The following is a 22041-nucleotide window of genomic DNA, read 5'->3' on the forward strand; positions in this document are numbered from 1 at the left end:
AGTGACCTCGGAGGCAGCTGGGCTCGGCTCACTGCCTCTCCGGCTGCCTCTGAAGTTAAAGAAACTCAAAGAAACAGGCAGATCTATAAAAATCCATGGAGGCAGCCGTCGATCTGACCCACTTTCAGGTCAGAGACGGACACAGTCCAGAGGCACAGTGGCCTTCAGGAAATGCTGTTTTTTTTTTCCTTTTTAATCCTCAGGCTTGGAGGCCCATGCAATCAGTGTGAACACCATAAAGCTGCCGAGGGAGAACTGGCACAGGTGATTGGTTTAATGCCTTGTAAGTTCCTTTATACAATAGAAGTTTCTATTCTTTTCAAATACATGGGCAGTAAGTTGGGCACAACCACAAACATTCCCTAACCTTAAGCATATCTTAATTAAGCTGCAGTGGTAAGTGCACTGATGTAGGACCAAATGAAATATTGACAGTGAGATAAAAGTCAAAAATGTTGTCATTAAATGTTAATACTAACAGCCATGCTTTGCTACATTCTGAATCCCAAACAGCCTGTTTCAGTAGAGTTGGTTGTCAGGTGTTTACATCAAGTGGTTTTTGGTCAAACTAATCAACTCTTGGTTCTCTAAATGTCACCAGTAAGCCTCCCAGACACATAGAACTCATATCTGTTTGTCTCAGAAATGTGTAAATAAGCTCCTGCTGTAAGCACCACGCACTAATTCATTGTCTGTTTTTCAAAAGAGGTGATGGCCCAAAAACTAGTAAATGCTCCACCTCACTAAGAGAAAGAGGGGAAACACCAGTGTGTGTGTGTGTGTGTGTGTGTGTGTGTGTGTGTGCAAAGAGTGAGGCAAGGAGATCAGGTTGAGTAGGAAAAGACGTGCAGATTAATGTCAGGTCGTCATGGCAAAAAGTCTCAGCTTTGTTTCTGTCTGTTAACCACCACAAATGGCTGCAGCCCCTGGTGTTGATGACACTGGGTTTATACACTAATGAGACGAAAGGTTTTGTAAAAGATCCAAATCACTCAGGGAGCGGCAACGCAGCTACATTAGGCAAATACACAGCAAATGAACCACAAAGAGCTCTCTCAGCACAGCAGGAAGAGAATTATAATGTCATTCCTACTTTCAACATCATTACCATATTCATTGCTCTTTTCGCAGGTCAAGAGCAGGCCTCTTGCATTGTGTCCAGTCAGAATATGTGAATTTTAAACTCATTATTAAGAAGAGATGAATTTCAAAACATCCATATTATTCCTTTTTCATTATTTATTTCCGAATTTCCACTAGACAGTTCGTTTTTCGAAATGACACACAAAGGCGCTGCGGTGAATATTAGTCAAGAAGAGAATCATTGGTCTTCTTTAGATGTGTGTATGTGTATGTGTGTGTACTCACAGCAGAACCATGATGCACTGGGACAAAGCTCTCCAAGATAAGCTGCCAAGGGCTGAATCACCATCCCGTACCCACACTGGTTAGCATGCTGCTCACTGGACTGAAGAGTGGCACACAAACAGAGAGGGGTTAATACCAGCAGCCCTCTGCTATGATAGGACCTGAGTCCTTAGTTAAACAGAAACACCCACACAGATGTGCAAACACGCAGCCGCAGTTAATGTTTTTACTCTAATAGGTGAGATGGTCCGTCAGTAAGGTGTCTGAATTTTTAGATAGTAGTTATAATGTGTGCCAAAACAAATAGACAGTCAGACAAAGTTGTGATTGGTGATTAATCATATAAGTCCAAGACAATCGGCTTCTCAAATGTGAGGGTTTGCTGCTTTTTTGTTTATTGTATTATTGTAATGTTCACCATCTTAGTTTAGCATGTTAGCATGCTGACATATGGCGATTAGCACTAAACCAAAGTACAGCTGAGGCTCATTTGTTTTGGAAGTATGTGATTAAAAACCAAAGTAGTGGGGCTAGATGAAAAGTTGAGGGATCACCGTAGTTATTATAATTCATCCTTAGGGAAATGTGAATATCTGCACCAAATTTCACAGCAATCAGTCTTACAGCTATTGATGTTTTTCACTAAAACCAAAAATGTTAAAAGTTGTTAGGAATCATCCTCTAGGCACAATGGATATCTGCAGAATTGAACTGAAGAGGTGGATGAACCAGCTTCAGTCAGCTTGTCCAATGTGTGCAAATTACCAATTATTGGGTTTTTGGCTTAGTTGGACAAAACAAGCAATTTGAAGACATCGGCTTTGGCTATGAAAACTTGTAATCATCATTTTTTATTTCTTTATTTTTGTTTCTTTTGACATTTTATCATTGAAAATGAAAATAATCATTAGTTTGCAGCTTTATGTACACCACATGAGGTGCACACCAATAATAAAACAGCTACAACTTAACAGTAGCAGCTGGAAAAGCACAACACAGGTAACATCAAATTACTCAGTTATTTTAATTGGAAGGTTTTTTTGCCCAAAAGTCTTTTCTTTCACTTCAACAAATTTTAGAAAATGTGAAAGTGAATCATTAGACTCACAGTTGGGGACTAAGTGAAATTTGGGGGGGAAATACAATTTATACTTAATTTTACTGTGAGCAGTGTTAACTGCTGGGTTTAATTTTAGAAAAGATGTTCCTAATGAGTTTTGGGAAAACCCCTCCTCAGTTAGCATAGTGAATGTCAGGCATAGTGTCTGGGAAAGATAGAATTAGCCAGAGCAGCAAACTGCATATCAACATTTCTAACCACATCCCGCTCTTGTCTGTTCTCAAGCATCAGTGCCTCTCCAAGTAAAGATGGTATGACATGCTGTGTCTGCCACAAACTGTGCAGATGGATGGGTGGAAATCAGGAGGACAGCGTGCAAGGATGAATTGCCACACTCAAAATCCAAGTGCCGCTTCACAGCAGTACAGTGCAAAACGTGGTTACATTTAGGTTCAGGTAAATGGCAGCCAGGATAATTGTATTTACCTTCTGAGGTAGTAACTATATCACAGCAAGTGATTCTGAATGATCCATTGAAATCATGATCAGGATTTCATTTCAGTGTTTGCAGTGTGTTTTCAACATAATGCCAAGAAAATGTTGTGCATAACCTGGGGAGCTGTTCATTAATCCAAGACATCTCATACTTTCCATGATGTTCTCGACCTGTGTTCACCCTTGTCATTTATGATGTATGTTAGTGAGTGAACGTGTGTATCTGTGGTACAGTCACAGTATGTTGACCCTGTGTAACACTACATCACTCCACGAAGACCTTTCCCTACTGGAATCTCACCACCACCCTCTGTAAATCTGTACCTACTACTGAGACAGATGTAACATACATCTGAGTTAATACTTAGTTATAAACTGAAGAGTAAACCCACCTAAAGTGACATAAATAAGCAAGACATAAATTTATAGTGAATGGTACAGTGAGTACAAACAAACTAATGTAACACAACAGCAGGGTCTTGGCATTTTAGTAATATGAATAATTCTCAGGGAAGAGCTGCTCTGGAGGCAATAATACTCTCATTAGTTGAGTTACACATTAATGTGCGGAGGCAAACAACCACAGTTTTCAAAGCTAATGTACCAATTAGTGTAAGCTTCAAAATGACAGTAAGTTTTTTTCATTCATATAAACTGGGCCATAATACCAGAAGCAAACTGTCTTAACTAACTGGCTAACCCAGTAGTCTAGTATGACCACATCTAGTTTGATAAAACAGTCCCAACTTAAGTTCTACTTATCAGCTTTGTCCAGAGCTTTCACCCATGTCACAATGTTCAGTTTGCGTTGGGATTTGTTTTGCAAATGTAGAATTTCCAATGTCAAGGACTCCTGAAGGATTCCATGTCAATTTTTCCAAAAAAAATAAACTAGTCAGCGGACCTTGAAATGGGATTGTTTTGTCAAACTACTATTTCCAAAGTCAAAAATTTGTTTACTGATATCTAGTTTAACTACATGCTGTTTTTGGTTTATTTCATTTTTATTTTTAACCTTAGCCTTAGTCTGAATGTTACTTAAAAAAACTGTGGTCCTTCACTTTACCCACATTGATTCAGCTATTAATTTTAGTTTTTAAAGCGCCGCCGCCTGTGGGATGTGTCGCTGTATCTTAAAATCTTAAGAAGCCTGTCAATAAATCAATTTTTTGTCTGTGTAATTGATTTTCCTTCATATTGGTGGTTACTTGCTTCATGTTGATTACCAGCTGGAGGTCATTGTTTCCCATTTTTTTATTCACCGCTGTGTCAGTGGTAGCTCCACACACAGTAAACTGATGCAGCAGCTGACAGCTGTAGAGCTCCATGGCTGAGTGCCTTGGTCAGCCTCCAGATTGCTGCTTGATGGCTGCCTGATAGGAAGTTGATTGACTGACTAGCTGGGCCTCCTGAGAGGCCTTTGAGTAGGGGCTCTGACTGGCAGGTCAATCAGCCTCCCAGGCCCCCCAATGTGGTTATCAATTATCAGCCTTGTGTGAAGAGAAACAGTCCTCTCATTCCTGGTCTGACACATCCTGACCTTTACGAACTCTTCAGCCGCTGCCAGATTCTGTCAACATAACCTTCTCATATTGGTGCCATATCCTAGAAAAATGACACTGAATCATCCTTACACCACCATTATGGAGAAGTGATTGCTCTTGAAATCAAAAGACAAGACATGTGACAAAAAAATCCAGGAGGTCATAGAGTAATGATTAAGATTTCTAGATTTTTTTTTTTATCCAAGATACAGATTCACTGTAAGGATGGTGGTGGGATGATGGTACACGTTATGATGATTTGGACTTGTGGACTTTTTGACACATCCTCCCTCACTTTTCTGTCCTTCATCTTTCTCTCTTAGCTCATAGTGGGGATTATCCAGGCAGCAGAGCTGCCTGCCATGGACATGGGTGGCACATCTGACCCGTACGTAAAGGTCTACCTGCTGCCTGACAAGAAGAAGAAGTTTGAGACCAAGGTCCACAGGAAGACCCTCAATCCTGTCTTCAATGAGCAGTTCACCTTCAAGGTACATTAAAAGTTTCATTTCATTTGATTTCACCGTGTGCTCAAAAACATTTGCGCATTTCAAGCACTTTTTTGAAGCTGGAGATCTTTTGGTTCCACTGACAATCTGATTTGCATGCAGCCATGAATGCTGGGAAGGTGTGGAGACAGCAACCAGCTGGCACATTAACAAGCTCCTGACAGAATATCTCACACACATGGTTACACTCACTCACACACTCACACACACACACACACACACACACACACACACACACACAAGTGAGGCTCAGTGTGATTGGGATTAACACAGGCAGATGCACCGCTACACCCTGGCCTTGCCTTAGCCATAATGGATGCATGGCTGTTGCTCATCAGTGGAAAGTTTTGTTATTCGCCCGACAGTGAAGAGCGCAGGTGTTTGGTTTAAGTTAAGCATAATGTGATGTGATATCCGTCTCAATACCAGGTTTATTTGTGTGTGTTTTTTTGTAATTCCAAATCTGTGATACATCGAAAACAAAAAACAGGTGATTATAAGCAGCAGTGACGCCGTCAAAAATAAAAGATGCTTTTGTGAGATAATGTCAAGAACAAATCAGAGTCTTATCTCTTCCACACTCCCATTTTTAATGTTTAACAATTTATTTCCATTTAATAATTTTCATCCCCAAAACGTACTGCCTAGACCACCCCCCTCCCTCCGTCATCTGTCTTTTAGGCGAGATAACAGCGTCTGTCAGGGCGGGGGCAGTAGTGATTGATTTGGGAACCAAAGCACCCACAACATCAGCATCCGCCTGCTCCAAAAAACTCACAAATCTGACTCTGCTTGACATGTAATTAACTTTAGAATAGAAACATCACAAACTTTTCTGTTGAAGTTCAGGACTGTCAACATTAAATTGAAATCTGCGACACTGAAACGTTACAGTGCAGTGTGTATACAACAAAACTTCCAACACAACTTTTAATGTAATACAATACAGCAAACCTTGGTTTCAAAAATACCACAAAGTTGAAACAATGCCTCTCATACAAAGTCAGCAAAAACTGAGCTTCATAGTCTTTACGAGGGAAGTTGATATGACGCAGGTAATAAACTGGTAGCTCAGCTGAAATTGTGCTGAATAACTAATAAACAGTGTCAGAGATTCATAGAGACAGATTAATCATCACAGACACTTGATGACTGTAAGTGGTAATGTTAGCCTAACTTGCTAACTTAATGCTCATAGACTCATAAAGACAAGAGGAATAGTAGAAAAATACTCCTCTGAGTGGTTGAAAGGTCCCACTAATAATAATAATATAATGTTTTCTTGAAAATATGTCATCACTTCAGCTTCTGACAACATGCTAAGTAGCTAATGATTTGCCCTGATACAGGACGCTTAGGTTGTCGTTCATCATATTGGTCATTGTGTGGCTATGTTGGTCTTTACCTCTAAACAGAAACATACAGAATAGTAGATTGGAAGAGTTAAAAGGGCAAAAACAAAAATAGCCACTGTTAGCCTGCTAGTTTGTATTACACACAAAGTACTGGCAGTTCGGCAAGCTCTGGGTTTTTAACAACACAGCCTCTTCTTTCAGTGAGCACAACCTTGTTTATTTGTCTTGTCAAGAGACACCAGCACTGACATTCAGTTTGATGTATTCATGTGAGACTCTGCTAAACAAGCTCCTGACCAAACTGAGCAATGTGTTGAACCCTCTGTGCCCTGTTACTGCTGTTGTCTTCTCCAGGTCCCCTATGTAGAGCTCGGCGGGAAGACGCTGGTGATGACGGTGTACGACTTTGACCGCTTTTCCAAACACGATGCCATTGGCGACATCAAGGTGCCCATGAATAAGGTGGACTTCAGCCACATAACAGAGGAGTGGCGGGATCTGCAGAGTGCTGAGAAGGAGGAGGTAAGGCTTATGAAACCTGTGTAGGCGGAGGCGCATACCAAAAAGTTCAATCTCAAGGGAAATGAGTGGGTTTGAAATAATTTTGGGACACCTGTCTGAGTGCCAGAGCTTGGATGTATAAACCTAGTAGCTGCTGTTTCAATATTAAGAGTATTTTTACTGCATAAGTGATATCACAATAATCATTTTGCTGTGTTCAGCAAGCCATTTGTGCTTGAACCACAAACCTGGTGCCGTGGCTGATGTAATCCATCTCTCCTGGAAATGTCACTTAATCAGATGTCCACACTTCCCCTTCAATTAATAGGAGTGTGACTTTCCAGGCAACAGTTCAGGAGATTCAATTTTCATGGTAAATGTCATGGCATATAGCACGTGTTGCCAGGGGAACCTCAGTTTTTGTATTATGGAGGTTTGACTTAAAGGTTAATTACAACAGTGTTGAATGGCTGGTGATGTTGTTGGAGTTGAAGGGCGTCAGTATACTTCCTTAATGTTTTGGTTGCACCTGCTGCACCTGACAATTTTACACAAGGCTTGAGACACTGGAGCGATTCTTTAGTGTTCAGGCTCAGCAGAGGGCAGGTGCAGAAGTCAACCAAGGAAATTGCTACTTTCCACCTTCTAACTGCTTAAAATGTATTACTATTATAATTATGGTTGGTAATTGAGAATGCATGGAAGTGACAACACATTATCCACTTGTCAAGAATTTTATTCAGATTGTGTGCATTGGTAGACAGTTTGCAGAACTCAGTGTCTGCCTCTGTAGCTGAAAATTGTACCTGCCAAAGTGAAAAGGACTCCATTGCATTGGGAGCTAACCAATTTTAAGAAATAGTTTGACATTTTGGGAAAGGCGCTTCATTTGCTTTCGTTTCTGAGAGTTTGAATGAATTAGTTACAACATGTAACTTCCCTTAAACCACAAACTAACATTTAAACACCTCTTTTTTGTACAGACTGGACAAATAAGATAATATGTTATTAAGTGAGCTTCAGAGGTGTATTTTTAAACTTTAAAGAGAGCCAGGCTAGACGTTAACCCCTTGCTTTCAGACTTGATGCTAAGCTTAACTACAGTAATTGCCCCCCTGGCTTCAGCTTTAGTCCAAGGAGGAAAAATCACACTGACTGAACTGTTCCCAGCCCATAGACATGTGCAACTTGTGATTAGAGGTCACACGTAGATCTTGATTTGTTTTAAGACCAGCCAAAAAAAGGCTGGGAGCCACTGGTTTTAAATATACATTATATAAAGCAAAGAAAGCTCTGACAGGACTCAGTCCAAATACTCAAAGAAAGAGCATCTCTTTCAGGTATAAATCTTTAAGCAGTGAGCTCAGTGAAAAGGCAGCAGTAAGAGTAAAATTCAAGATTTAATACTCTGCCTACACACTTGTAACACAATTCTCTTTACTTTTTAAGGTCAAATTTGAAGTAGCAAGTTTGGAAAATGTCCTTTAAGTTGAGAAGGCAGTGGCTGGCCTTTTACAGTTCATAGAAAATATTAAAGTGCCAGGTCACTGCACTCGACAGGCATAATTAACCATCACTCCTTCTCTCGCTGGCCTCCAGGAGAGCATGTATTTGTGATTAAAACCCCACCCTCCTCTGAAGACTATTAAGTCACTGGTTTTGTTGCGCAGCCACCAGCCAGGATACTGGATGATAAATGAAATGAGTGGAGGCCCTTTACAGCCCTTTAAACTGACATGTGTCTTGGGTGATATGATTACAAGTGGACAGCTTTAAATACAGGGCTGAACACACCCAAGACACATAGAGACCTGATCTCTCAACACATTCAGAGGTTGTCTGGGCTGCATATGGCCACATTCTTATGTGTGTTCAGGGGCACACCAAAGAACTGCTTACTCAACTGATGTCCTTTGCCAACAACAATGCATTTGGTCTTTGCAGAACGAAATGATGTGCATGTTTATTTGCATTTAGAGCGGGGAAGTGAGATCCAATCACAAGTGGAGACACATTCGAATGCCAGGTGTGAATTGACGCACTTAGAGATGTCCATCTGTGATCAGATCACCCAAGATGCATATTAATACCAGGTGTGAACAGGGGCTAAATCACACTGCAGATATTTCCACAACACTGATTCTACATGAGGAAATAGACCTTGATTGAAACTTGATGAAAGACTCCTGAAACAAAACAAAGGTCGATATTCATGTCCGGTTTGCCTCTGATTTATAATCTCCCTTCAGAATGGCCACACGTAAAGCAGGTGTGACCCGAGAGAGAGTTATTGACTGTGTCTGCTCCTCGTGTTGATAAGGGAATATGGCAAGAATATGAATCGCTCTCCGTTCGGTGTATGATAATGAGGCTGTGTGTTGTTGGTGATTTGTGTGAACCAGTGGAGTGATTGCAGTCAGTACTTTTCCAGCAAAGTGATGAGTGGCAAACAAAAGTGGGGGCCGATATTAGAAAGCATTCAAACCAAAAGAAGACACCAAATCCATAGAAGACGACTGAACACATGCAATGACTTTTTGTACAATTGATTGGCTATGACGCTGCAGCTGTGACTCAGAGATGCTGCCTGATGTGAAGCGTAAGCTCTACCTGTTTCGGCACCCTGTAAAAGATACTTCATGGGTAGTATTATGATTTTAATGTATTTCTACTTGATATATTTTAATTTTGACTGTTAATGCTGTTGAGTTAAGCACTTTTCTATTTCTATATAGTGGAATAATGCAAAATATGGAGACAAACCAGTCCTACATAATACATAAATCTGATTCCAGTACTCTGTTAGTTGTAAAAAAGTACCTTTTAAACTGTTTAAAATGTATGTTTTTGTAACATACAGTATAGTGTAAATGCTTTGTTGTTACTGCAGTTGGCTATAGTATCAGCAGTTGCAGTAGTATTAGCAGTCCTAGTCACTTAAATTGGAATCTAATTTAACTGATGGACAATTGTTCTGTCTGTATTTTGAAATTATTTGCCCATTTATACAATAGGACAGCAGACAGCTGGCTCACATGATGACTAACATTGTTAACAGCTTGTCCTGGTAACACATCAGGGGACTGTTTTGGATATAATATATTAGAAAATATTTGTGCATGCAAATTTGTCTCCAAAAAATTGGTCTCCATCCATCTTATTCATTTTTATTGTGGTGTACATATGTTCTGCACAGTTGTTGTGCTGTAAATAAAAACACTCCTCATGCTCAGCGTCCATATTAGACATTAATTTCATTACATCAATACAGTGGACTTCCTGAGAGCAGTCATTTTCTAGATTATTGTGCCTGCTTACATCTTCAATGATCAATGTTAGCAAGACTTATGCTCTGTATCTTCACTTATCTGTCCAGTACAAGTTTATCTGAATGATCAGAAAATCAAATCACATTGATACAGGGATACTTTTCCAGTGTTCAGTGTTGCTTTCTTTCATTTTAGATCAATAATGGAAATGCTTCTGTCTTAAGCCATATAATAATTTGTCACAGAAGTCACTACAAGAAGGAGAAAGGCCATCATGGTCACTAATTGACATGTTAATTCTAAATATTAATTATTACTTTACTGAAGTAATTTCCAGTTCTACAGTGACTACTGAATGTATGTATGCTGATCTGTCTGCATTAAAAAGCTTGGTGACACATAAATACATGGAAATGTAATGCTCTTAAAGCAATTACAAAAACATCTGTCACTTATGCAGATTTTATGCAGATATACACCCTGATTCAAACTGGACACTGTAATTACTGTAAACAACTCTACAGCCCACTGTCAGTATGCTGTACTTTAACCTCTAATAATATTAAACTATCACTTTTCATACAGACACGGTGGTACTTCCTGCTTTCAGCATTAAAAGCCTATCCTTTCAGTCTGTGGAGAGCAGAACCAAATAAACACCAACATGTCTAACATGTTAAAAAAGGCAACACAAGCGTCAGATTTGGTTGACTGAACAATTTCCAATGTGTTTTGGTGGGGAATTTACAAGTTTTTTTTCGTCCTCATCTAGCCTCTTAGTGAGCATCTGCTGTGAACATGTGAAGCAGTAAATTTAGATTTGGTAGTTGCTGTTAAAACTGTTCTCACCTCTGCAATGTCTCTCCAACAGCAAGAGAAGCTGGGCGATATCTGCTTCTCCCTGCGATACGTCCCCACTGCTGGCAAGCTGACCGTGGTCATCCTCGAGGCCAAAAACCTGAAGAAAATGGATGTGGGAGGCTTGTCAGGTGAGGAGAATTGCAAGGGTGTGCATGTGTGTGCCCACTGACTTTCCATCTGACAGGGCTTTTGTCTGTAATTATACACGCACTGCAGCACTCACTTTGCCTGTCCTACAACACTGCTAGGTTTCTCTTTTTCTTCATAACAACCACCCAAATACATCACTGGTCACGATTACATTTATCAAAGAAAAAAGATGACTTTGAACGGATGCTCAGAGGAAACTGCACTGTTCAGAGCTAATGATTATAGCATGCAATAATGGAGACAATATGTTGGGAAAAGAAAGTAGTAGAAAGAGGGAAACATATTTATGCTGTTGCGTAGCCCCAACAATACACTCATGTAGGATTAAGATCAATAGATGACCTTTATCACAATATGGTCAAGTCTGAATAGCAGGTCTGATGTCATGGTAACCGAATGTGCCACTCGTTAGGGCAGAAGAGGGGTGGAAATCGTACACACACCACCTACAAACACCACGTTCATGACTGAAACACACACACAAACAAGATGGGGTCAGTCTATCTGTTTCAGTCAGTTAAATGCTCCATTTAGGGATGAAAAAACACAGATCTCTAAAACCAGGTCCCAGGACACTACACAAATCCAGTCTGAGTTAGCAGTTAAGAGACTTATGCTAAGTTTCCACTCATGAGAGATGTAATGTTTATTGTGAAGTGGAAATCTCATTTTGTAGAACTGTGTATCTCCTGTGGGGAAGAGTCAGCAGTCTGGGCAGAGGTGCATAACAGAGCCAGCTGTGCACACATTACAGCTTTAAATCCAGACATACCTTAGTCGCTCTGTAATTATAATGAGCTCACTGAGTGCACACAGGCATACACACTGGGGTTCTTCTAGGACTGGATTTTTGAAAAAACAACTCTGCCAAAAGCTAATGTTTGACCTAAAACACTAAGGTTAGAGCCAAAACTACTGTTAGAAAAATAATTTCCAGCAATTTTGATAAATGAATTATTTAGTTGTTCATTGGGAGGATGTTCTTTCTTCAGTAACTTTATATTACTGATAATTTGATATCTTAGACGCCTTCTTTGGCTCAGGGAACTTCTAGTTGGGTGTTTTTCATTAGCTGAGTGAGTTGTCTTGAGCTTCCCTTGCAGATTAATAAAGTATCTAATCTAATCTAATCTAATCTAATCTGAGCTCCAGCCTTAAAGAGCCCTTTACACTGTGTGATTTTGAGTTGTGCCTGAGAATTATGGTGAAATCTTTGGTAGTCAATTATAAAAAGTTTGGAGCTTCAGTGACCAAAGACCGGCTGCATCAAAACTGCGACAGTGTCGAGACGAAATCCCACTGTGTGACTGCTGCTACAGCCAATTTTAACAAAGCAACCAATCATAGCATGATGTGAGATGACATAGAACAGGTAGAGTCTGAAAATGTATTTAGCTGAAACTCACATTGCAAACTCCTCTGCAAGTTCCTTTGAGATTTTCTGATGCATAGAAGTGTCTGTGTTTGCTACAAAACATGATAGAGCAGATGGACGACACAAGTTTGTTTGTTTGTTTGTTTTTGTGTTTTGTTTTTTTTGGTTAACATCAATCATTGCACAACCTGTCATGTCTCAAAGTTGATGTGGTTCAGTTTGATGAGGATTGTGACCAAGACTTGTTTAGGCCCACTCTACTGTCATTTCCCCTTGACCATCATTGTATTACTGATCAATTATACAATGTCTGATAACAAACAAAGCGTTGCTAGAGCTAGACAGTATTGAGTGGCCAGCATCTAATTTTTGATGATGTCAGACACACTCACATGTGTACCCTCATAAACACATACAGAACCACACAATAAACTGGCCCCTCTCCCGCCCTCCCTCCTCTCCTTTGACTTTCTTCAGTGGTTTCATTTTAAATTCCCCGGTGTCCACTTCCCTCCCGCCTCGACTCTTTCTGCTGCAATTACCATACACCTGGGTCCACTTACTTTCTGCCTGACAGCCCAGTCTCTCCATATAAGCCTAAACATCCTGCACTACTGTAACACAGTGCACACTAAAAGCTCAGAGCTCCCTTTCATCTATCAGACCAGTGTGAGCAGCCATTTGGCAGAAAAACGAAAAAAAAAAAAAAAAAAAACTCCCCCGCTGCCATTTTATGCTTCTGGCATTAGCTCTCACCTGTGCCCATTTGCATCGTGGGATTGTCAAAATTTTCAGTTGTCAGCCACATCAACTAGCCAGTATGAAAAAAGGTGTAGATCTGTTCACTTTGAAGACCAGATTTGTCTTTTCCAGAGAAGAGAAATAGCTGGGGAAGCCAGACAGTTTGACACAGTGTACTGTATGTCACATTTAATTGGAGCATGTTTTATCTGTGTAGTTTCAGGGTGAATTATTAGCATGCAGTAATAGCACAGTGCATGTTTCTAATTACACACAACCAGAATATACTCTAAATTGCAGTTTTAGTTTTGATTTTTGTTAGTTGCAACTGCTTTTCTGCTCTGAGAATGGACTTAAAAGTGTAGCAGATGGATGAAATAATGGGCAGGTCTCTAATAACAATAATTAGCCGCCATCCACAAAGAGGCTCAGCCAGAGCTTAAGGAGGAGGACAAGTAATTGATGGCCTAGGATCAGCCTTCTCCTCTATTGTCATCCTGTTTACCATGCCTAATTATGGCTCACAGAGGAAGATGTGGGTATTATCCTTAACCAATGTATAATCAGAAATAATTCTTTTGATTGGCTCCTCATGAAACATCCCTCCAAATCTACGTCCACGCTGTGTTTCTAGAAATACAGACTTTTGAAATAATAGTTGTGAAAATACAATTGACTTTCGGTGCTCCTCAGGATTGCTGCTATTCAACTGCAGTGATGCACCGAGCAGCATGCTCTTTAGCTGTCGTCTCAAAATAATCCTAGTCTCATTACAGACAAGTTACTCCTCTCTCTACTTTAGCTGGCTCCATACCAATGTATAGTTCCAATACATACCCATTATGTTGAGTTGTAGGCAATCAGATTTCAAAGAATCTTGAAGCTTCAGTGGGCGGTACATTTTACACTTGCGCAAATAGACTAAACACCAGAAAGTGAGATATAAAAGCCAGTAATTGCAGCAAGAAGGCAAAGTCATCCTTGAGTCAACAACTCTCTCAGCCTCCCACAGATGTATCATTTTATTTTATGTAGTAGGACAGTCGAAATTCACTTATTGTCTGTTTAAAGTGGTGCATTTTGCAGTATTTCAAGCTACTATCGTGTATCCCTGGCAAGGTGCACCATCAAAGGTGAGTCAGACTCAAAAGTGTGTCGGACACAAAGGCTAAGTGTCTGGAAGCGACTCGGAATGAGGACATGCAGGCTTATAGAGGTAGTGGCAGCAAAAGTGTTTTGTCCCACCCTCTTTGTATCTCTGAAGACGTCCCAGAGGGCTGCGAGGAGGCACATAACCAGGTAATAGCCCACAGTGGGGGAGGTTATCAAGGCGAACAGGCACCGTGTCAGTGGTAATGAAGCCGCACTGCCCCGACCTGATGCTCCAGCTCACCATCAAGCTTCTCGGCTGCAGGGTATATTTGTTTTGTTCCTCTGGCAGGTTGGACTGAGAAGTTTTCTCCCAGTCAGTAAGAGAACAGGCCTGAGGGATCATTAAAATGATGAAGAAGCCTGAGAGAAGAAAGCAATTTGAAAAAGAACAGGGACTTCAAAATTTATTTTGTCAGAATTTTGCTTTAATATGTACAAATTCCAAAGATAATAAGAAGCAGATGAGTTACAGGAGGATTTCTAAGTTTTCAGATAATTCATTCTCATTGTGTAAACAAGACTGCAACACAATATCACAAAGATCTCCATCACATTTTGTGAAGGCGTTTTATGTGGGTCTGCGCCTCTGGAAGAGTTTCACTGTAAGCGCCTGTGTTTGTGTGGTTTGTGTGTGATTCACCACTGAGTTGAGTGTGTAAAACTAAACCGACAGTCACCCCTGGGTGCACCCACCATGGCAAATCCAAAATGATGGGAGGAAAGCTAAGATGACAGCAAGGCTATATTTAACCCTGCTTGTATTGGTGTTCATTTGGCACAATTCTGCCAGCACCCGCAGCGGCCACACTCAGTGAACACGGAAATACTTTAGGAAGAAACAAACTCTGTGTTTGGTGTTATGCGACAGTCACTATCCTCGCCAAAATAATCCAAATGACTCACAGCTGGCAATTATTCACAGCTTGAAATACAAACTAGAAGTAACCGCTTTAAAATTAGACCACTTTAGTAGCTCTACTTAACTCTGCAGCTGATTTGGCTCAGAGCTCATCACTTATCCAGAAACCTGCTTCCAGATTCCTGGAGGAAATGTATGGACAGCTGATAGAGCATCGCCTCATAAAACCATGGCTAGGATCCAGGACTCAGATGAGTAACCCTCAGGATAGCGAAGACGAGCCCCTGTGCTGTACACATATGTGAGGAAGCGCCCTGGCATCAGGAGCGCTGCCATTCATCCATAAAATAGGAGAGATTACATCCGTCTGGGATCAGACGGTAAAATGGGCCGGATATGAGGTACGGCGAGCCTCCCGAAACTCAATAATGCCAAACTCTCATCTGCTGGCCAGAAAGATAAGAGCGTCTGGATAGCAGTGATGTGGCGCCACAGGTGTGTTTTTTTATCCTGAGAAGGGGGTTATCTTGCATATTCTCTTTCAGCTGTTGTATTGTGTTTATTCAGGCACAGTTACCATTATAAGAGGATACGTGACGTGTACTTTACATGCTGTGTTACTGTTGGCAGTATTCCTAAATACACACCTATATGCAATGATAGATGTATCACTGTATCAGAGTGATTGTCCAATCATAGCTTAGCAACTGTAACTAGGCACAACAGGTCTTACTACTTATAGCAGTAATCTAGACTTAGCATGTCAGTAACTAGCTGCATTAGTTTGTAGGGTTTATGTATAAGCAGTGCAGTATTTCACCACTGTGTCGAAGTTGGTCCTGGATGTTAACAGTTCATTTCTGTCTTGCTCTTTATGTGATTTGGGGAAGTTTACACTCCAGTAACCCAGCCAACCCTAAATAGTGACTTACTGGCTCTTCCCTGCAATACAAGAACAAATCTGCTTCTTCACTCCCATGTTTCCTACATGGATCATCAACAAGAATCAAAGCTGACTTTTTTACATCTTGTATGTAGCCATCAAATGCATATTTTAGATCCCTTTTACAAGTGTTTTTTAAAGAGGAGTCACCTGGAAACTGTGTTTTCCATCACCTCTTGAAGTTTAAGTTATCTTAAGTATCTAACTGATAAAATCGTCCAGTGACAGTTGTCATTTCAGCTTCAGCTAGAAAAGTGAAGCCTGCTTCTTTTTCTTCCTCTTAGTAAAATCAAGGACGTGCTGTTTTAAAAAGCACTGATGTTGCTCCTATTGCTGCAAAGTGCATAAACAATGCTGTGTGAAAACAGAAAGCTTGGCAGGTGTATCAACAGTAACAAAGGAGCCCGGGCCTAACAAACTGTCAGTTGGTCATTGATTGTATTTGCAAATGAGAATCTGAGATGGCTCTGTAAGTTTATTTTGAAATCTTAATCTTAAATGTATTATTTTGAGCACAAATCTCAAAATTCTCTTTTCTAGACCATCTATGCCATTTTTCAGCTTCTGTGCTTGACTCTCTCTAGACCTCTGTGACAGAGGTCTGCCTACACGAGATTAGTGTGAAATAACCAGAAAAAGAATTGAGGAGTTTCTATGAGCAACGACAGCCACCCGTGGCTGATCACACAAAGAAAACCTGCAGAAACTTCACTCATACAGATCATCCAAGGGGGTGAAAATGAGACAGTATTGGCAAGTAATTTATGAGACTTCAGTGCAAAAATCCCACAGAAATCCCACAGAACAGCACTAAGGAATTGTGAGATTTTAAGTTTAGTCGACAAAGATTCCCAAAGTTAAGGCTTTGCAGTATCAAATTTTAAATTAGACACAGACTTGATGGATTAAAACAGTACATAAAAGGCTCTTTCTGTGGTTTGACACATACTAGATGGTACTATTGGATGTATTCATTTCCTGCATAAAGTGACAACACACTCACACATATTCCTCATTGACTATTTCTATCATCCCAGCACTCCAGCTCCTCTCAGCAGGAGAGTAATAATGGACACCCACTCCATTAGGAGCCTGCTACCTTTTCACTCATGTCTCTGTCATCTATTTATTCTGCTACTTTTTCCCCTCTTACTCTGTTTGTGTGGTTTTCTCTCTATATTCATGTCAGCTGCCCTGAGCGAGTCCGCAAGTCTGAAATCAGGTCTTTATCCCCCTAAATTGAATAAAATATTAAGGGCCCTAAGCTCGTTCAGTATTTGCTATTGCTAGAAATCCTTCAATGTTCCAACTAACAACTGAGATTTTTTTCAGAGCAGCCCACACATCAAAAAACATGAAGCATAATAAAGACTTTGTGCATATGGGATACTGAGATAAATCCAGATTATCAGGGCAAGCAGCGATTCAACAACTAATTATAAGCTCTAATTCACAGTCTTCCTCCTTATTCATTCTGTTGCACAACTCTGAGGTTCAGTATTTAGATGGGGTATTGTTAGCCTGGGGCAAGGGACTACCTTATTAGCATCTCTGAGATTATTGTGGTTATTTGTTTTTGTCTCTCTAAAGCAGCGTGTTGTCTTAAATGATAAATAACGCAAAGTGTCTTTCATTCATTTTCTCCTATAGCTTGTATATTCTTAATGATTGTGGGCTGAGATCAGAGATCATTAAGCGTCATTATGTGGTCTTCGCATGTGGAACCAGAATTTTCAACAATCTGGTCAACATTTTTTATGCTGCTATCTGTGCCCTGGGTTGTATGTGCGTATTTATTTCATTTATATTAATTTGTTTATAATGAGAGATGTTGTTTTTGATGTACCCTCAAACTTATGTTGCAATATGTTTTCTCCAAAAAGACATCAATCTGCTCTGTGTTGTTTTACATGTTGAGAGAATCAGAAAATATTCAAGACTTAATTCAAGATTTAATTTTAAAATGATAAAACTGCCAGTTTGGCCCATCAATTTACGCTCAATAAGCTGTAACGACAAAGTGAAAGTATGTCTATAGAAATGTTTGCAAATTTATTGAAAATCAACAATTGAAACCTCTTATTTACAAAAAGCTTCCAGACCCTTTGCTGTGGCACCCCAAACTGTGGTCAGGTACATCCTCTTAGCTTTAGATATCCTTGAGATGTGTCTAGACCTTAATCGGAGCCCTGGTTTCACCTGTGGCAAACTGGATTGATTGGACATACTGTAGTTTAGAAAGGCACACACCTGTGTGTCTGAGGTCCCACAATTCACACCATATACCAGGACAAAAACCGAGCAATAAAAGCAAAGAAATCTCTGTAGACCTCCATAATAAAACTGTGGCGAGGCAGAGTTCAGGGAAAGGGTATGAGAACAATTCTTAAGCTTTGAGTGTGCCCAGGAGCGCAGTGGCCTGAATAATTGTAAAATTGAAGAAGTTTGGAACAACTAGGGCTCTTCCTAGAGTTGGCCTTCCAGCCAAACTGAGTAAACGGGAGAGACTTGGTCAGGAAGGTGGCCAAGCCCTCAACAGTCACTAACCATGACTTTTGAAGTCCTTGGCAGAGATGGGAGAACCTGCCGGAAGGACAACCATCTCTGCAGCACTTCATCAATCAAGCCTTTATGGCAGAGTGGCTAGACAGAAGCCACTTTGAGTAAAAGGCATATGACAGCCCACTTGGGGCTAATGAAGAGTACAGATTATACCTGGTTTCTTTTATTTCCATCTTGCCATGCTATCTTCATGGTCCAGTCCATGTGTTGAAACACAGACTCAAAAACTAACATGCGAAACATAAAACATAATGATTTTCTGACTTTCAAAATAAGCACCAACCAACCACAGCAAGTAGATCAATTTAGTGAAAATAAAGAGAATGAATAAGGTTAGTGTCTTTTCCTTGAGCCACAGTAATTATTGAATCCCCACCTCGTTGGATCCTCTTTGTATGCCACTGCAAATTACAGCAGAACTCATTACATTCTTCAGCTGCCTGTACTTTGGATTCATTAGGATCTCATTGAATGTGAAAATCACCTGTCTCACCTTGTCCCTTTAATAGCCCAATTAAAGCCAAAAAAAACAAGGTATTTATTTCACAGTTTGAAAAAGTGATTACTGCCTACCCTCTTGTCAGTTTTCCTTCAGAGCCCAAACCAAACCAACCCCTCCAACTCTCCTCTCATCCAATTTAGTTCTGATGACAATTTGGAGAACGTAAACAAATCAGGAGGAGCAGCATCACGTCATGAACGAAAGTGATGGGTGGTTTGCTGTTTTCAGACACACACACACTTTACCTGATTGCCAGAGAGTGGATGAGGACAGAAAAAGCAGACCACTTGGGTACTACTTGAGGTGGCATTCGGACAGATGAAAATGAGGCTCTTGAATGGGGAAGGTTAACTGAGGAATGGAAACACACAGGACTTTCATGGTCATGCTTTATAAACACTGCCCTTCACTTGATTTGTAATGTATCACTGACGTTGGTACTGTTGTGTTCAAGGTTGTTTTTAGGCTGCTATTATCAATATGTTTTGTATTTACAGTGGATCAAACCGCAACATGTTTGTAAAAAGGGGTGGCTTGTTCTGACAAACCCAGTTACCCCCAGCTCCACAATGTGTTTTAGCAACTTTGAGCTTGTTGTCTTGTTTTCGTGGCCTGCAGCACTGAGCACAACAGATAAAGTTTATGACAAGCAGAAAAAGATAATGGAGCATTTAGTGGCTAAAGAGGCAGATGTCCATGCTAATGTTGCTCTTAGACATGCAAACAGATGACTGAGTGTTAACATGTTTGTCACATCAACTTTTTAATGCAGTAACATGTCAGTATGCTGCCTTCAGGTGGCCAAAAAATCACATTTAACTCCTATAATTTGCCAAAAGATCCACACAGGGTGTACCCCGCCTCTTGCCAAATGTCAGCTGGGATAGACTCCAGCCCTCTGTGACCTTAACAAATTAGCGGTGTACATAATGAATGAATTAATGGATTTTCTTAAGGACAGACAAAGATCAAAAACAGTGTCTTATAATCTTTGCAAAAGTGTAAACTTTTTTTTTTGGTCTGCAGATCCATATGTGAAGATCCACCTGATGCAAAACGGCAAGAGGCTGAAGAAGAAGAAGACGACAATCAAGAAGAACACCCTCAACCCTTACTACAACGAGTCCTTTAGCTTTGAAGTCCCATTTGAACAAATCCAGGTACATTTTCATCCATTCACAGAGCATAATTTATGTGATTTCTAAAAGGTATTGTGCTTCACTCGAGGCACAAATTGTACTGTAAAAACCAGCAAACGTTTGGTTTCGTATAGGCAACTGATAAGTGGGAGCTCATTTACCAAATAATCAGTTTAGAGGCTTTTCATCATAACAGTATAATCAAAGGCACTTCAGTTTAAATCAGCCTTGGTTTTGCAATTTGACAAGCCAATTGCTCTGTGGATGTGATTCTCTGCACTTTGTTATTGCCTGTAGCATGTATCACAATTATATCTGTAGCTTACAATCACAATCAACATTGTGATTTAGGTGAATTTTAGAAAGGTGCATATACCAGCAACTTCAGTATATGATGCTTTTATGGATGCTTTAGCCATGTTATAAGACAAAAACAAAGTCAAGCATAAATCTTGTCCCAGAACACTATGGAAGAATGGGTAAATAATGCAGAAACTGTGCTAGAAAGGAATAGCAATGAACAACATTATCTCTTCAGGCAAGACAGTAATTGAGTCAAATTGATTAAGCCTGTCACAGCTCACAAATCACGGGTTTGGGTCCACCAGCCTCAGATTCAATTTAAACTGTGTTGATCCCAATCAACCCCGTCCAAATCAAGCCCCTATTTAGTACTGCTGATACCATACTGGCTAAATTTACATTTCTTATCTCATCACCAAGAGCCAGGTTCATCATTAAATAATTGTAAGTGCCACTGATTGAATCATAAACTTGTCATTGATTGGCTGTATTGAATGCTCTCCTGAAAGGAAGGGGAATGAGAATATTATGCATGTTAAAACAAATACATAAAATGACTTAATTTGAGTGTGACCAATCACTAGGCACCTTAAAGAGGTTGTAGTAAATGTTAAACTAATGGACTGTTAAAACACCACTCGACATCACTGACAGCCTCTCTTTAGGCCTCTGGCTGCATTGCATCTGATTTTAAATGAAGACACTTAGAGCTCTGGTGATTTTTAATTACGGATTTACTCCCACAGTATTACCTCTGTCTGGTGTTTTAGGGGAAACAAATACAGTTTAATTTGTTAATCGATTTCTCAGGCAGATTTATTTATTTTTTCCCCATTCACACTTACAACAGTCTCTGCTTATAGAGAGCTCCAAATGAACTGCTTTTATCAGCAGAGGTAGAGTGTTGGATTTGAGTTAAATATGACCTTTGGACTATTTGTGTAATTAATCTAAAGATTTTAATTGTCTTAAGAGATTGTGTGGGAATTACAAATAGTGCTTTTAATTGGTCTCTCTTAACACTAAGACAGGGTTTGTTATTTACTGACGTTGTTCCACAATCTCCTCAGCACGCACACAATTAGCTGTGAAACACTCACTGACACCATTTAGATTAATTCATTTTATCTGTAGTTTTTTATATAGTCATTTTTCCTCCCTAATGGCAAATATAAACTTTGTCTCTACTCTTTTATGAGCAGCTCATAGATGACAATTGAAATGTATACAACAATCTAGGCAAGACCAGTTAATTCAAATATTTTTTATCCAAATAAGGCACAAAACACATTGACTACAAACACAGTACATGAGGCAGCACAATTAAACAAACTATAAGGTGGTGTACAGGGT

The 22041-nt window shown here is 40.0% G+C and overlaps 1 protein-coding gene across 7 annotated transcripts in view; it reads left to right on the plus strand.

Moving 5' to 3' along the window:
- The window catches only part of syt1a (synaptotagmin Ia), a 154638-nt gene that overhangs the window by 126872 nt on the left and 5725 nt on the right, over positions 1 to 22041 (plus strand). For all 7 annotated transcript variants that reach the window (XM_051077579.1, XM_018662018.2, XM_018662012.2 and 4 more), the window contains 4 exons: positions 4791 to 4958; positions 6686 to 6853; positions 10973 to 11090; positions 20273 to 20406. In XM_051077579.1, coding sequence (XP_050933536.1) covers positions 4791 to 4958; positions 6686 to 6853; positions 10973 to 11090; positions 20273 to 20406 — 588 coding nt within the window. The remainder of the gene's footprint in view (positions 1 to 4790; positions 4959 to 6685; positions 6854 to 10972; positions 11091 to 20272; positions 20407 to 22041) is intronic.

The sequence above is a fragment of the Lates calcarifer genome, linkage group LG18 (genome assembly GCF_001640805.2).
Source record: "Lates calcarifer isolate ASB-BC8 linkage group LG18, TLL_Latcal_v3, whole genome shotgun sequence".
NCBI lineage: Eukaryota > Metazoa > Chordata > Actinopteri > Centropomidae > Lates > Lates calcarifer.